This window comes from Athene noctua, chromosome 15, assembly GCF_965140245.1.
Source record: "Athene noctua chromosome 15, bAthNoc1.hap1.1, whole genome shotgun sequence".
NCBI classification, from domain to species: Eukaryota; Metazoa; Chordata; class Aves; order Strigiformes; family Strigidae; genus Athene; species Athene noctua.
In genome coordinates this window covers 4,913,822-4,930,769 of record NC_134051.1, presented here as the reverse complement: position 1 = coordinate 4,930,769, position 16,948 = coordinate 4,913,822, and the positions used below count along the sequence as shown (strand labels likewise).

General features: G+C 49.1%; 1 protein-coding gene across 2 annotated transcripts in view; it reads left to right on the top strand.

The window, feature by feature from the left end:
• Positions 1 to 16,948, top strand: part of LMF1 (lipase maturation factor 1) — a 204,757-nt gene that overhangs the window by 176,384 nt on the left and 11,425 nt on the right. For both annotated transcript variants that reach the window (XM_074919041.1, XM_074919042.1), the window contains 3 exons: positions 1,594 to 1,747; positions 4,831 to 5,014; positions 14,634 to 14,746. In XM_074919041.1, coding sequence (XP_074775142.1) covers positions 1,594 to 1,747; positions 4,831 to 5,014; positions 14,634 to 14,746 — 451 coding nt within the window. The remainder of the gene's footprint in view (positions 1 to 1,593; positions 1,748 to 4,830; positions 5,015 to 14,633; positions 14,747 to 16,948) is intronic.

The following is a 16,948-nucleotide window of genomic DNA, read 5'->3' as shown; positions in this document are numbered from 1 at the left end:
AAGGGGAGGTGGATCCTTATTTTTGAGGAACTCGCTTCTCTTCTGTGATCTTCTCCAGAAAACCTTACTGAACCAGGGTGCCCAAGCAAGAACCATCCGTACATACCACTGCTCTGGAGTGTAGTTGTGTCCCTGTTCTGGGCTTTTAAAAAGGGGCAGTCCATAAGTAAAGGGTAGGGTATCTGTAATATTCTGGGTGAATTTGGATTTCTGCATATTTTTTCTGCTAACAAAGCAGAGCCTGTTGAGCTGGTGCTGACAGGCTGTGTGGCAAGAAGCTTGAAGGAGCCCTCACCCCTGGGTCACCAGAGCAGAAGACAGGATGGTACCCAGCCCTTCCCAGCTCGTGACAGGATTTTACAAGGCTCTGGCCCCATCCTTGAAGTGTGGGTGTGTGTAATTCCTACTGAGACCTCGAATTCCCATTGCTAGTGCTCAGCCTCTGCCTGCTGGATCCAGATCCCATTGGCTCGTGTCCCATGCTCCTTCCCCAATTTTCTCTCCATTCTTGCCACATAGATTTTTTTTTTTTTTTCCTTGAGTTAAACCCATTTCTCTATGACTGAGTAGCTGTGACCCCAAGGTCATGATGATGATCAGCACCTGCTGAAGGCCGAGCAGGCTGTGTGGCTGTAAACTGTGACCCTGTGGAGGGCTCTGCATCTGTACCTGCTCTTTAATTACAGGCTAGGAAGTTCAGCCCATCTAAAAGACAAAAAAACGCCCAGCAGACTCATACTGCTCTTGCAGCAACACAGGGGGCAAGGGGAGGCATCTCAGCGAGCTCCTTCCCAAATCAAATGATTCTCCAGAAATGTTCTCAGACTAAACAATTATTAATAGCTTCTGAGAGAGGTTCAAATAAACATCCCTCTCCTGCAGAGATAAGGGGAAAGCTACATGCAATTGCTTTGAATCTGATCCTTGGGCTGTTAATGTTAAATAAATTTAAAACGGCCATAAGGGTAGGAACCCCTCAGAGGTCACGTCTGCTTATTTGTCTGGTTGCAGTAGGTGTCTCCTCTGACTGAAATCCAGCACAGCCCTGCGCTGCTCCTGCAAACTGAACACCAAAGTGCTGGTGAAGCAACACACGGCTCATGCATAAGCGATAAGCAATAGAGGTTTTGCAAAAGGAAAATGAGGTTTGAATGGAGGTAGTGAGTGAGATGGTGCAAAAGGCAAGAACTAAGTCTGGGTGGTGAGAGGAGGAGGAGGCAGCCCCGGGCAGGAACAGAGCCGCAGGGAGCTGGAGGCACTCCACACACGGCTTACAAACTAGGAGGGCAATTCTGAGCAAGTTGCAAGTGCCAGCTGTGTTTTTTCCCCTGTATTAAAGCAATGATTAATCTTACATTTTAGACATTTTTCTTTTTAGCCCTTTCTCAGACTATTTAGAGACAGGCAGATCTCTGGAGCGATAGTGTATGGCCTTTGGCAAGGTCAGGTTGATTACGGTGGAGCATTTGTCAGCCCCAGCTCGAGAGCAGCTTTGAGCACCCAGGCAGGGGCCTAGCCGCCGGGGGATGGCGTCGGGGAGGGGTGCAGGGGGTGAAATCACCTTCTTCTGGTCTCCTTTTGTGTCCTGAACAGGCTGCTACATCCGTAAAGTGGTGAACATCTCCTTCGGCCTCCTGATCGCTTATCTCAGCATCCCAGTTGTCCTAAACCTGCTCAATTCCAGACAAGTCATGAACACGTCGTTCAACCCTCTCAGAATAGTGAACACCTACGGAGCCTTTGGGAGGTACCTGTATTTTAATGGCACATCCTATAGCTCTGCTCCTCTCTGTGTGTCTTAAACCTAAACACAAATCGTCCCAGTAGTCAGTAGACTTGGAATATCTGTTTATGAGAGAGAAGAAGAAAAGGAGCAGGTTTCTTTCCCACTGAATTACATTTTGTTTTCTTTGAGCCACTTTTAGTTTGCTCATTGTATGGATATAGCAAATGTAATAGCAGAATGAAAATACCCATAAGAGAGAGTTCATCCAGCGGATAGTCTTCACCATCACCAGCCCACTATATTTACGTGAACTTCTCTTCCCCTGCATGCATTTGCTCTCCCTCATGTAAATATTCGCATAAGCTATTGGGTAGCAGATTTTAGGCCAACTAAAGGAAGTGCTTTTTCCAACGAGTGACTTGGGGAATTCATTGCTACAGGAAACTGTGGAGACAAAAGTATAAATGGCCTCAAAAAAGAACAAGACAGATTGAGAGGACAGGCCCAGCAGCGGTCTGGCTGCTGCCTTCAGCTCAGGAAATCCCGCTTATGGCTGCAAGGTGGGACTGGATGAGGGAAGCATCTCCAGCTGTGTTTGCAACCAGGCTGGTTTATAAACATGAGTCTGGGTTTTCTGGGGACAGCTCACCAGGCTTAGGTCAGACTAGGTTGGGCTCACCATAACTGTTCTTGTGTGCTGTCCCTCCCAGCCTCTTCCTGACCAGGACAACTGAGAAAATGCTGAAAAACAGGGTTTCATCAAAATAACTTGCCCCAGGGGCAACAACAGAGCCAGTCTTTTCTGCATGGACTTCTGGCTTTGCCACTACCTTGCCCTGGTGGCCATGGGGTGTCCCCAGAGGTCTGAGCCTGGGCATGGGATGTGCAGCTCTGGGGTAGTGGGCTCTGGACAAGGTCCCACAGGAGAAGCCAACAGTAATTGAATAAGTTTTATAAAAGGCAAAGCAGTTTGGCTGTTGAGAGGGCTGGCACAGCAGATGGTGACGGAAAGGAGCAGGTCCACTGTGAGCATTGCAGATGCAGAGGAAACGTGGAGCACATCAAATTAATATGATGTTTTCCCCAGTTTTTCAAATAGCAGAAACTTCTGTGGAAGGAAAAAAAGTTAGGGGAAAAAAAAAATATTAGAAATATCAACGCTAGTTGTGGAAAATGCTGAAGTTTCTTCTTTTTTTGAGAGAGAAGGAGAAATAACCCCTGAACCTCTTTGAAGGTTGGAGTGGTGAAGCTACAGGAGATTGTTTTCTTTGGGTTGTTGTTCTATTTCTTCTTCAGTCTATGGTATCTGTTTCAACAGTTACCAAAACCTAAAGAGCATGTGATGAAATGCTGCTGTAATATGTTTGTAATTCCAGCCTATGTAAACCAATAAAAAGAGGATTGCAGCTTATAATGAATATACGATTATGTGAAACTTGACATATTTTGAATCACACAGTAGGAACATACTTTTATTAGTAATTTGGTGTCCCTGATTTACAGTGTGTTTCTAACCATTGGGCAGCTGGCCACGGCTCATAACTCAGCCCAGTGTATAATATGGAACTTGGCTGGAGAATCCAGAAATCTATTAAATGTAGGTAACAATTATAAGCAGAGACGTACAGTATTCCTTGGGTTGTAAGCATCTATCACTGGAAGCCACCAGGGGAGAAGGTGGAGGCTGTGTGTTTCCAAACTTTCGGTTTCTTGGGTTGGAGGAGGAAGGACCAAAGTAGTAAAAAATTAAAAGGGTGTTGGGAGCTGGACAGCTTTGATAGGCAGTTACGCAGTTATATGTTCGTTATGGAAAGCAGTTCTCCAGTGGAGGAGAGCGTCATTGACAGGTCATTGAGAACTTGATGATGGTGTTTTCACGTGGGCTTTCTGTGGCCTGAAGGGTTTGCCGTCCCCCCTGCTCTATCACCTTGCTGTGCAGAGAGAGTCCAGCCAAGCAGCAAAGGCTGCCGTGACCTGCCAGAAATATGGGGTGCTCTTTAACCAAGTTTCTGTTCATCGACTGGATATGGGGGGGGCTTTTTTGTTTTCATTTTCTGCTTTTTAGTTTGCATTGGCTTACCTGTTGCCTCCTCCTCCTCTTGCTGAGTAATAGCTCCATGAGACCTGTTTTCCAGCTGGGATGGTGAAATGTTTGGGCATGTAGAGACAGCTGTTAGTGGTGCCTAAGAGTCAGCTCCTGGGGGTGCTCCATATGGGTCCAGCTGCCTCCCCACAGCTCAGGCAGCTATAGCCAGTTAAGCTGGGCTCACTGCAAGCCTGGCCTGCCCTTTGCCGTGGCCAAGGCTCAAGCCGGAGCTCAGCACCCTGTGTCCAGCGGCACTGCGGGGAGAGCTGGGCTCACAAAGGGGACACTGGAGTGGTCCCGGCTGGAAGCTGCTCTGCTGATCCCACAGCTGGAGGTCTCAGGGACAAACCTTCAAAATGCAGAGGCAGGATTTCTGTGCACAATCACCTGTGAAACTTCCCCTGCAGATAACATTGGTGGCCGTGCTGTTAGAACATCCACACGTGCCAGTTACAAACCTGTATTTTTCTACATGGCACATGCTAAAAATCTGGAGATGGAGCTGTTTTGTGACCATCCTCCATCTCCACTTTCTCCTGTCAACCAGGAGCTTGTAGTCGGAGAGCTCTTGTATCATGGGAGCCATCAAAGTAACAGAAACAAAGGTTTTCTTCAGAAACGTGGGACAGAGAAGTTGGTGCAGGTTGAAGATGCTTGTGTGGGACTTGGGAGACACACGTATTCTCTCAATGTCTTGTTCAAGGGTTAGGCTCTCATTTTAGGAAGACAGACCCATCGATTTCAGTAGGAATCACTTTTTTGGGCTGTGGTTCTTCCTTGGACTGGCACGACTGCAGTGCGATAGAGGGGAGGGTGGGAGGACGTGAAACTTGGAGTTTTCCATCTTTGCTGCTGGAGAGAGAAAAATCTGTCGGATAGACAGCTTCTCTGTAGCTTGACCCACCAGTGTCCATCTGTACCCTGAGGAAGCCATTGAGGTAGTTGTTGTGTTGACTCTCAAGAACCATCATTTTTACGTGGCCTCAGACAAATAACAATATCGTGTTGTGTCCCACAGCATTACCAAGGAGAGAACAGAAATTATCCTTCAAGGGACATCTAGCCTGGATCCCAATGACCCCGCTGCTGTCTGGGAGGAGTACGACTTCAAATGCAAGCCCGGGGACTTGAAGAGGAGGCCATGCTTTATCACCCCCTACCACTACCGCCTGGACTGGCTTATGTGGTTCGCTGCCTTCCAGGTACGTGCCTTTGGGTGACCAGGAAAAACAATTTATATGAATTTACTATGTGCTGGGGTGGGTGAAGGGATATTTGAAGCCCCAGCTAAGTTAATTATGTTAAAAAAAACCCAGAAGATTGTATTCCTAAAGGATGTCTGCTGCTAGTGTAATTAAACTCTTGGAAACTTTATGTGGGGCTTTTTAATTGTTTCTCGGCAATAACAAGAGTAGAAAACGTTGAGAAAGCCTCTGGACTCGTGAAGGGGTGGCACGGTGGGGCAGAAGCTGCCTTACAGGGTGCCTGAGACTCGCCAGGGCTGGCAGCATCCCCCTTGAACCCGCATCCCTGCTGGGGACACCTCCGGGGACACGGGCAGGGGCTTCCACTGCCCCTCTGCCTGTGTATGGACACAGGGTCCCTCAAAATATTTTCCCTACATGGTCTCAGCAAACAGGTGACAGCCATAAATTAAAAAAGAGAAGAGGAGGGAAAACTTGGAAAATCCATTATTTTATATCTTTTAGCCTATTCTGCAAAATCTCATTTGCGTGAGCATGAGAACTTGGACCAGGTTTTACAAAGCTGGAGCTTACAGCAGTGGTGTGAGGCAAACCCATCTCAGATTATCATGGGCTTTTCTCTTTGTTCCTGTATCCTCTCCCGGCGTATCCTCTTCCCTCACTCCTCTCCCCCTGCCCCAAACTTCTCTGTTTGCTTTCTTTGTGGTATTTTCATTTAGGCGCCTTTTGGATTCCTCAGCGATGACATAACCATTGCTCTTTGGCTATGGTTTTATATTTACCCCGCTAGTTTTTGTGTGCTGGAATTTCATTTAATCTGCATTAGGTATGCTTATCCCTCAGCAAGCCGACAGCAAAGGTTAAAACTCAAGCCAGCAACAGCGCCCAGGGTTACATAAAGGTGCAGAAGGTTGAGTGGGAGCTGTTGGTTTAAATCTGGTATCTGGGGAGGGCTCCAGCAGCAGAGAAGAAATCCAGCTCACCCAACCAAAGGTTGTATCTGCAGAGGAGAGAAGCGTTTCTGAGATGAGAGAAAGGCTGTTTGTTTCTAGGGCAGGAATATCCCGAAGGCTTTAAAACACAAAATTATCTCATATTTAAAACCAAAGGAGGACAGGGCATAAACACTGATGCATCAGAGGCGAGCGCAGCTGTGCTGGCGCTGAGAGACGCCGTTACACCCCAGCGCCGTCTCTCCACAGAGCCTGGCTGGGTGCTGAGTGACCACCATGTACGGGACAGCCTGGGGAGGAGGAGGAGGAAGAGGAAGTAACACGGCCTCCTTCGCATCGTTGTTATTAGCTTTTAATTCACTGAAAGGTTCCCCGGAGTGTTTCTGTTCACCTGGGCGCGGGGGGCTGCTGGAGTGTGTCCCTGCCAAGGCGTCTGTCCACGCCGCCCAATTAGCAGCAATTAGCATCGGGGGTCTCTGTGTGGCGGCGGGAAGAGGGTGCTCAGCCCCTGCTCAGGTGGGTGGGTGCTGGAGGTGTGTGTCAGTCAGTCCTGGAGTGGTGTCCGTCAGGATGGGCCTGTTGCCCCTTCCGGGCCATCCCAGCATGTGTGTGTTCCGTGCAGCTCTCCCTTGTCCCCTCCTGCCGCTGGGGACTTTCCTGTGACCCCCACAGTGCACACAGGTCTCTGTGAAGCATTTTCGTCTGTTTAGATGAGGTATTCACAAAAGACGCAGAAAGGAATTAAAAAAAAAAACCTCTTCTGACAAGCGGCGATGATTTATGTTGAAAATAATGGGAAGGCAGTGAGCCTAAGCACAGTAGCAAGCATTTTCAAATCTGGATGTTCAGGCATGTAAATACCTGCTTAAACGCAGAAGTAAATCTCATTTAGAGTGGCCAAATATTGGTTTGAAAACTGTGAGCTGTGTATTTGGTGCCAGCTGTCACCCCTGCCAGAGCTGGCTGTCCTGCCATCCCCCCAGCGCTGCCGCAGCCGGGAGAAGTCACCCTCATTCGGGTGTTGTTTAGGCTTGAGGAACACAGAGCTGCAGAAATGATGAGAAACCAGAAGCTGTAACCCCAGAAGAAGTTTGTGAAGCCAGGCAAGTTTTGCAAACCCTGTACAGTAGTTTACGGAGTCCATAAAACCAAGTTACTTCAGCCTCTGGATTAGATGTGATTTGTTTTTAAAAGTTCTGGATTTTTTCTACGCCACTCCTCGCCGTCTGCCCCATTGCTTCCTGAGCAGGCGGCCGCAGGGCTGGTTTTGCAGTTCGTTGGCGGTGGCCAGGTAAGGAGCTGACATATCCAGCTCTGACAGGCTGCAGAAAACCCAGGGACTTGGGGGGAAAATATTTACCATCCCTTTGTGCTGCTCGTGACAGGTTCCTCTTTGCACCTCATCACTGCTTGACATATGACGCCTTCCTCCGCTCGGGGTTTCCTGCGAAACTTTCCGCCTTGGCTGTAGCCACAGGATTCACTTTGAAGAGCCAGAGCACGGGAGAGCTGGGCCCTTGGCACGCCTGGCGCGGGCCGGCACGGCGGGGAGCCTCCGGCACGGCCCTGGCACGGGAACGGGAGGAGCCACGGTGCTCCTCCACCTCTGAATTGCAATTTTATTAGTTGACTGCCTCTTAATTACCATTCCAGTAGTGCCATAATTATACGTAATGTAACATGGCATTATTTTCCAGGAAACAATTTTCGTGATGTTAATTTTATTATCTAAATATAATATGCCTTTCACTTGTTTTCTAAATCCCCTCTTTGTTTTGTACGTCTCGACATCCCGAGGGTGCTGTAGCTCTGAATTGAAGCCCTTCATTTAGTTCTGGCAGGGACATAACCCCTCCCGAAACATGTCTGCCTTGCTTCTTCCCGTCTGCAGAAGGGGAAAAACTCCCACAAGTCGGCGGGGGCATGTGGAAATCTGTGTGACCCTTTTCAGTGGTTTCTCATCCTCAGACGGGACCCCCTTTACTCCATCTCCCAGCTGCAAAGTGGGCTGGGGTGGCGTCTGCAAAAATAATGTGGTCAGGAGCTGATGTTCAGGTGCTTGTTGTTGAGGTCGGTCACTCCGGATCACCTGCCTCCATTGAAACAATTTAACCCAAGGTCTGAGCCAACTTAATGCACATTTTTAAGAGGAGCTGCTGCTAATTGGAAAGAACGGCTCATCACACTTGCAGGTGCCACCAGGCTGTGAGCACAACACAGGACAAGGTCTAAAAGCCCAGCGATCTTGCTGGTTTGGGTCGGAGCAGAGAGGAGAGGCATGCGTGGTGCTCACACAGAGGCGACGGGATGGATCCTGCTCCGGGGAAGCCTCTTGGGCTGAGCGTGCATCACCAGATGAGCGTTGTGAAAAAGCAAACACAATACCATGATGGACGAGCGGGCCTTTGGCTCGCATGGTGTCACCTTCCTGCTACACTCGGCCGAGCACCCAGTTGGTGGGTGGAAGGATGGAGCTGACTGGTCGGGGTGCAGGAGAGGGACGTGCAGAGAGCTGCGGTGCAGAAACCTTCTCCCATGGCAACAGAGCGAAGAAACCCGTGTGGGAGTCCTGATGCCAGAACAGGTTTGGAATAGGTTGTCACCTGCTGCAGAGGGGAAAGCAGCAATCTGTTTTCTGTGTCCCTGTGGAGAAGGGAGGAAATAATGGACAAAATGGCAGAATATGATTTAACCTCAAGAAGATTCAGCTTAAATAATAGGAAGAACTTTCACCCCTTGACACTTTATTGTGTTAGTGCAAAGACATCCTGTTTTTACAGAAGCTGGAGACAAATTGTTAAAGCTCTGTCTGTCCTCCAGCTACTGTAATTATTTGACCTCTCATTTAGGGTGGACATTTATTGAAGGAGCCCAGCCATCACAGCCCAGAGCTGAGCTATGCTGTGCTGCTGGTACAAAAAGCGTTACAGTTTTTGGCAGGCTGTGGGTGGATTCAGCATCGTTGATAAATAGCAACCAGAAAACAAAATACTGCTCATAATTTTGGGGCTTCAAGTTGGTCACTTTTCCTGGTAGCGGGATGTCTTGGACTTTATAAAAGCCAGTTGTTTATCGTACCAAAGATTTGTTCTTTACCAGTGGGCAGCAGTAGAAAGCCTGCAGTGCTCTGAATAAAGAAAAATCAAAGGGAAGGCTTTTCCCCTCCTTACTATGACATGAAGGTTATTTATTCTGTTTGGGGACTGCATTTGGACAACGCGAAGGCACACGCTCTTGGTGCTTACCAAATAATAACTACTCAAAAAATAACAAAGCTAATGCCATCTTCATATTGTTTTTTAAACCCAGTGTCTTTTGGCATTCTACCTCGAAGCTGCTCCAGAAGTCTGGGGATGTCAGGGCTGGCACAGAAGCCTCTCAGACTGGTGGCCCATATCGCTGTGTCCTACAGGGCTCTGCAAACCCACTGCGGAGCAGCATATGTGGTGCACTGAGAAGCAGTGTGTGTTTTCCAGATAGGATGTATAAGTTTATAAATAAACTTCAGCTGCCCTCCCAAGAGAAGAGAGAAACCTCAGCAGCGGGATTGATGCTTTGAGGATCCCTCCTGGCTGGGAGCAGGGAGTTGTGATGGAGACTTCATGTTATCACACACAAACTGGGAGAGCTGAGAAAAAGTAACCCTACTTATAGAGAAGGCAGATTAATATTTTTGTGAAATATTTTATTCAAGCCTCTGTTATCTCAGTCTTCCAGCAGAAGGTGCTTACAGGAAAAAGCTGCATGGCAGCAGAATGGAGGAGGAGGTGTGTGTAACGTAATAAAACCTAAACCTCATGCGCAGTGCACTAAGCACAGCCTTTTACATTTCCTTTCTTCCCCCTTCTAAAAATACAGGCCTCAATTCACTTCCATTTTCCATTGCAGCATTCATACATTTTGGTCCATGTTCAGCATGTAAGAATTTTATTTTCTTCTTTTAACTGTGATTACTTGTCTCCCTGTGAATATGAATAATTTCAAACCCCCAAGCTGCATTTAGACAAACTGCAGGCTGGATCGCAGGCAGACTCACCTCTAGCAGTAATTTTGTGATGGAAGTACCCAGAAACCCAAATAAGACTGATAGCCTATCGTGCCGTGGACTGTATAAATACAGAGTAAGACCTTGTCTATGCAGAGAATAATTATTGTCTACAGTGGCCATTGTATCTCCCTGTCTAGACTCTGTTCTGGAACAAAGTGACTTTTCTTTCCAAATACCGAGGTGATATGGGAGCTATGCCAGGTGCATGATTTCCCTGTATAGGCAAGATCTAAGAGCCGGTTCCCAAAGTCTCGCTCCACTCTCTCACGCAGCCTTTTATTCCTCAGCCTGGACCTGCTGCTTTCCCAAGAATTTCCTAATAGGAAGGGCTAAGGGATGGCTTTTAGTGAGGCTTGAGAAACTGCCCCCGCTGAAACACTATACGTTGAGCCAGGCCTGTGGAGAAATGTCTTGCCTCTTTGGGAAACTAATAGAAAGGAGGGGATGTGGTTATTGGAGATAATGAGAAAGTGATGCGACCTGACGTAGCCTTTGACCTTCCTTGGTTAAGTCGCTTGGGTAGCGGGAGGGTAGCAAGCGGCAGTGAGCTGGAATATTATAAAAAGCCAAGGGTTGCATTAGTTACGCCCTCTTTTCTGTGGGACGTGGATTATTTCTCCAGCTGATAGCTCAAGTTCCTTAAACAGCAACAGTTGAAGGCCCTCAGCTACCGAAGTGGAAACAGCAGTGTAAACAGCAATGTGAGCATTGGGTGAAAATATCCAGGACGGTGGAGTTACGGCTTCACACCCCGCAGTGGGGAGGCAGTGACGTGAAAAATGCCCCTTATGACATAGCGCGGGAAATGTAAACCTCCCCTACCCCTCTGTCACCCACCCTCACACACCGACGCCGATCTGAAACCGGCCAGAGCTCCCAACCATGTGAAATAATAATGCTGGGCCCCCTTGCCAAGTTTCCAGCTGTTTCCACATGTGTATCTCATACTTACCTCCTCCTGTGCGCCTGTGCCAGGACCGAGATTCAATAAAATGCCATACTAATCCACAATCCTTTTTCATTAAATGACCAATTAAAGCTAGAGGAAAAAGGTTCTTATTATTATTATTTCAGTTGGGAACATGTCCCCTGTAGCACCGGGTGGTTTTTACATGTATTTTTTGCAGTGATTGTATTCTCTTCTACTTTGTTATCTCTGCAGTTTCGTTGCTACTGCGTCTGGTTTGCCCCCGGCTCCTTGCTGTTGCCTGACTTAGCAGTGATTTGGTTTTAGATTCTGTAAAGTTATTAAAGACTTCTGTATACAGGTTCATATATTCAAGGTGAGAATGCCGTGTTTATACACTGGTAAAGTGTGTAAGTGGAGAGGTCAGAGAACATAAACAGTTGGAGTTGGCTGCTCCCAGGAGGTGGTGGTACCCCGGGGTGCCCAGCGATGCTCAGCTCCTCGTGCTGGGCCGTGTGCGGGTGGGGAGAAGGAGCAAACCCCCGTCCCCGAGTGAGACGGGCACGGGAAGCCCGGGGGTAAGCAGCTACCCGAGCACTGCACAAGGCTGAAGCCTGTCAGGAAATAAAAACTCATGAGGTCTTAACATTTAGTCCCAGGTCCTCTTTGTTAGCCCACTGTGATATACCTAAAACCTGGGTTTTTTGGAGGTCTCGAGAGCTCGTGCCAGCTGTAAGAACAGTTAGAGATGATCCAGCTTGTTGGAGAGCTGCGCCCACTGCGTTTCTGAGGGTCTTCCCATGAACACAGAAAGGCTTCAGCCCTGTGCTGAAGGCAGCCTTACATTGGGAACCCCAACCCCTGCCTGAGCTGCCTTTCCCAGGCGTTTTAGTTGGGCTGATGATGGGGTTTTTTGTGTTTAGGTTCATTAGTTGCTTTCTATGCTAAAACAGAAAGAAAACTCTCAAAAGATAAAGGAGAGAGTCATGTCTGTATCCATGCGGGCTGCACCTTGCCAGGGATGCTCTGTTCAGGGTTGGACAGTGAGTTGTGCAGCTCGGGGCACATTCTGTGCTCTAACCAGCACCTTGCACAGACTGGGTAGGTCACCGGTTCCCCAGTAATCCCAGCATGAGCATGGCACAGGCCCCACGTGGCACGAGGGGAGCTGCAGCCCCAGCTTTTGGAGGGCAGGAGCAGGTGTGGGAGTCTCAGTCCATGCCCATGTCTTGATGGAGACGGAGCAGCCTGGGGACCTGTCGCAGGGTCAGTCCCCAGCTGCTGGTCTTTGTGCTCGGTGATGATCCAAAACCTAAAGCTGAACCCAAGATGTGCATGTTTGCCCACATTAAGGCAACGTGTGCATCTATCCTGGCTTTTATTTTTCATTAATCCACTGGATGATTCAAGCTCTGACCCCTGTTTTGCACGCCCAGAGCTGGCAAAAGCAGAGCACCACGCCAGGCCCCATTCTGACCATCACAGCTCTGCAAACAGCGCTCGGGTCTGGGTCTCACCGGATCCACAGACAGAGGAACCGTCACCTTCCCACCCTGTGGTGTGATGCTTCCCTGGATGCAGCCCAAATCTCCTGGACTCTTTTTTTTTTCCATCCTTTTGCCACCGTATCACTTTTCAGAGTAATGAGTTAAACAGCGCGGTCGTTAGTGCAGCTCGGCTCCTGCGTGCTCCGAGTATCGGCGGCGCGTGATATCTAAGCCTTCGTGCTGGGGGGAGTGGGGGGAGCTGCACCGGGTGGAAATTTCTCACCGCAGACTTTGCTGGGGCCAGACATGTTGTAAATTTTACAAGAAAAACACTTTACAAACCAGAAGTCCAACTCTTGTGCGTATGGAGCCGCTAATTAACAATTTGGAGACCATGTGAGCCAGAGAGCCAGTTCCACCATTACAGAGCCTCATGGTTTTGAATCAGGCTTTGAAGATTTGGGATCGTGCATAAAGCTCTAGCTCCAGGAGTCTGGTGATTTCTGTTCTTCTCCAGCTTCTCCCCAGCTCTTGCGCTGGAACCCTTACACCTCCCAGACCCTCCTAGAAATAGCACTTTAAATCACACAGAGCACTTTAAAAAGGGATCTCCGGGGAGGAACAGGATGCTAAAGGGCTGATTTGTGATATTTGATCATCTGCAATTGCTGCTGCACCTCTCGGGAGGTCCCTGCTCCCAGCCAAGGATGCCCCAGGGTCCCAGCATGCCACCCACCCTCCCAAAGCCCACCCTGAGCCGAGCACCTCAGGCGTCACCGAGCCGCCGAGGGACATGGACACGCTCGGTGCGACCGGGACTCCGTGTGAGTCGTCCCATGACGACGCAGTCGGGCCCTTGTCAGGGCTGCTGCCGGCTTTTCCTGCAGCCCTGCCAGCCCTGGCAGAGTTATTGCAAGACTTGCAAGGTTTGTGTTTAACATCTCACGTGACGCCAAGCTCCCAGCTCCAGGGCTCAGCTCATCTGCCCTCCCAGACCACTGTGTCGGGGCCACAGTGGCCTCAGTCCCGTGGGGGCTGAGGTTGCCCTGTCCCTCCTTGAGAGCCACCGCCACCTCCTCTGCACTGGGAAGGGGACCTAGAGATGGGATATGGGGTGGCAGGGGGTGTCGATGGAGATGGGGGTGCACCAGAGTTTAAACGGGGCTTTGGGGTGGGCAGAGCCGGTGGTTGGAAACGTCCCTGGTACCACCAGCCGTCCGTGTTGGTGGTGCAGCCTGGAACAAGCCACACGGTGAGGCAGGACGGAGGCAGGCAGATAGGGAGAGTAAGCTTTTTTAAAAAGTTGTTGGCTTAAATAACTGTGGTTTTCCTCTAAATTGTGATGAGCACAGGTCAGAAACCCTGCGAGGTAGAGCTGCCGCTTGATGGGCCTTTCCACCAGCGTTTGGTGTTTTCCATCTCGTTTCTCTCCTCTGTTTCCCTTAGCAACGGAAATAACAAACTCTACCATTAGAAGAGATTTGCAGAGTAACTTTGCCTTGATGTTCTGCATTAGTCACAGTCCTGCAGGTACAGCTGCAGGGTTTCGCTTTCCCACAGTGTCCCCTACTGCTTGCATTAAAAAATCCATTTAGGTACACAGTAAAAAAGGAGAGGAAAAAAAAAATCGTAATGGAAGTATAAAGCACAGAAAGTCACCAGAAGGGGAAATGCTTTTTATGGAGCCTCAGCAAGAATCCCTGCGAAGAGCATGAGGTGCAGGGATTCGTGGAGGGAGGTAAATGCCGACTCAAGTCCTGCCACTGGAGCTTGGACAGGGGCTCCCGAGAGCTGCTCTGCTCCCTTTCAGTGCCTGCACGGGTAAGGGTACGGCACGGGTGCAGGACGGAAAGAGGACAGGTTAGATTAAAGGAAATAAAGAAGAGAAAGGAATCGGGAGTAGAGAAGTCACTTTTCTGTTTTCTTTCTGGTAACACAAAAGGGAAAGCAGCCTGGTTTAAAACGATGGATGGATTGTAATTTCAAAATGTGATGTTAGTGTTCCTCTGTGGAGCTTGCTCCTAAAAGAAATTATTAAAATCAAGTGTTTGGGGGGTAGAACATGCAAGATCACCTCCAGTTATGGTAGATACATATAAACTCGAAGAAGAGATTTATGATCCACAGTGGAGGAGGAGCATCAAAAGTCTTTAATGCTAATAATGCTATACGGACGTGCCCAGCAGTGCCTAACTTCTTTATTTCCTATTCCTTCCCCAAGACCTATGAGCAGAATGAATGGATAATCCATTTGGCGGGGAAGCTGCTGGCCCAGGAAGAGGAGACCTTGTCCTTGATGGCAACGAACCCATTTGCAGGCAGAGCACCCCCACGGTAAGCTTCGAGTTTTCCTGAGGGAGCTGGAAGTGCCTGGGCTCCGCGTTGTTCCTGTCTTGGATGTACACATGTGGTTTCTGTTGGTGTGTTGGGGTTTGTGCTTGATGGTCCCCGGGTGGCCTTTAAATAGGGTGGGTTTAATATGAGTCAGCACCTTAATGCCTTCCTGGTGGGGACACAAGGACCCTTGGTTGAGCCCATTCCCAGGGAGGTCTGTGAAGGGCTCAGCGTTGCTTCTCTTGGACAGAAATCATGACTGATGGAAATGGTTTCCTGCCCATCAGCTTTATATTTTTTGCCATCACTTGGCGAGCTCAGATCATGACTACTGTTTCTACCAGCCAACTGAGGTATTTCAAAGACAAAACAGCCCTGCAGAAATAATTGGTTTTGTGGACACTTGTCTTGGAAGTGTTTGCGTTTTCAGTGAAGAGACAAAGCAAATATCAGCAAGTGAAAGGCACAGATGAAAGCCCCAAGGTTTTTTACAAAAGGAAATTTTTCACAAAAGTGTCTATCTTGTTGATGAAGTTATTTTTAGCTGAGAAAACATTTTAAGGGAATTTTGGATCAAGTCAAGTAATATTAAGCTCTTGCTAATATTTTCCATTTGAGGCTCTTAGACTGCACTGCAAACAAGGATGAAGGTTCACAGCACCCTGTGAAATGAACTTCCTCTTGAACCCTGCTGATGTTTTTCAGCTTTAGTGCAGTGCATCCCCCCAGACCTTCTGAGGAGAGACTCCTTTTCCAGCTATGACACTAAGAACTTCCACATTTTACCAAAGCTCTTCCTCCAAAATGGTCCACACATCCGAAGAGGTATAAATGTATAAACCCAAAATGGTTTATGCTCTGGGCAGAATGTTTGTCTGTATATAGTCTGCAGAAAACCAGAGCAGAAGCACAGCTTGGAATGCAACCGCTGAGTTCCCCACCATCATATTTTAATATTTTTAATAACCACATTTCTGGCATTCCCCAGGCATCCCGCCCTGTCTCATAGTGCACAAGCACCTTATCAGAGCATCAGTACAGGCTGATGGGGCATAATCCCTTCAAGTAAGTTTTAAACTGACAGAGGGGAGATTTAGATGAGATCTAAGGAAGAAATACTTCCCTGTGAGGGGGGTGAGGCCCTGGCACAGGTTGCCCAGAGAAGCTGTGGCTGCCCCCTCCCTGGAAGGGTTCAAGGCCAGGTTGGACGGGGCTTTGGGCAACCTGGGCTAGTGGAAGGTGGCCCTGCCCGGGGCAGAGGGGTGGGACTGGATGATTTTTAAGGTCCCTTCCAACCCAAACCATCCTGTGATTCTAAGCACGGGAGCCAAGACCACTGTAAGAACCATTATTTGGAGTTTTTGCACATATTCTCATTTGAGAACCGGTTGTCTCGTGGGCGCAGCATCACAGAGCGAGCCAGCGGATGCTCCGGGGGCACGGGGCAGGATCCTGCCCATAGCCCAGAGACCCCCAGCTGCACCAGAGCGCCTGCAAACGGTGGTTGTAGCTGAGGGCGTGCTGTAGGATGGTGTCGCAGTCTGTTGGGTTACACAACCAGCAGATCTGTTACACACAAATAATGACGCCTTGGCTCCGGCCCAGGAGGGCTCTGGGGAACCTCTATTAATTATTGCTACAAAAGGCGTGCTGGGCTAGAGCAGCACAGCCCTTGCCACAGACAGATACAGCTTTAATAATGTTGACGGAGGGATTTTAGCTCTGATTAGCTGCGCTGGGGTTGGCTTTCCATGCAGGAGCAGCGCGCTGATGCTGCGCAATCAGCTGGTCTCACTCCGTGGTGGTGGGAGGAGCACAGGAAACCTCTTTGCTTTGGTTGTTTTCCCATTTTGGCCATGTTTTCTCTTTGTTTTTATGGACCTTCGTTGGACTGTACATGCATTTACCATGCAAAGTTTGGGGTCTGCAGCTTGTGACAGTGAGCGGGACCTCCCCGCTGCTCCCTCCCGTCTCCTTCTCAGGGTGGGGGCTCAGCCCCCATGGAGGTGGCACCTTTCTGCTGACCAGGGAAGGGGCACGGTGCAACCCCAGTGCCCATGGTGGGTGCCTCATTAGGGTGCAAACGAACGCTGGAACTCACAGCAGGCAGAAATTAAGTCCAGTGAGAGGGGTCACCCATGGGGATCTGGCAGGAGCTTGTCAGGGAGACTGGTGTTGGGGCATCATTTACAAGGCTGAGCT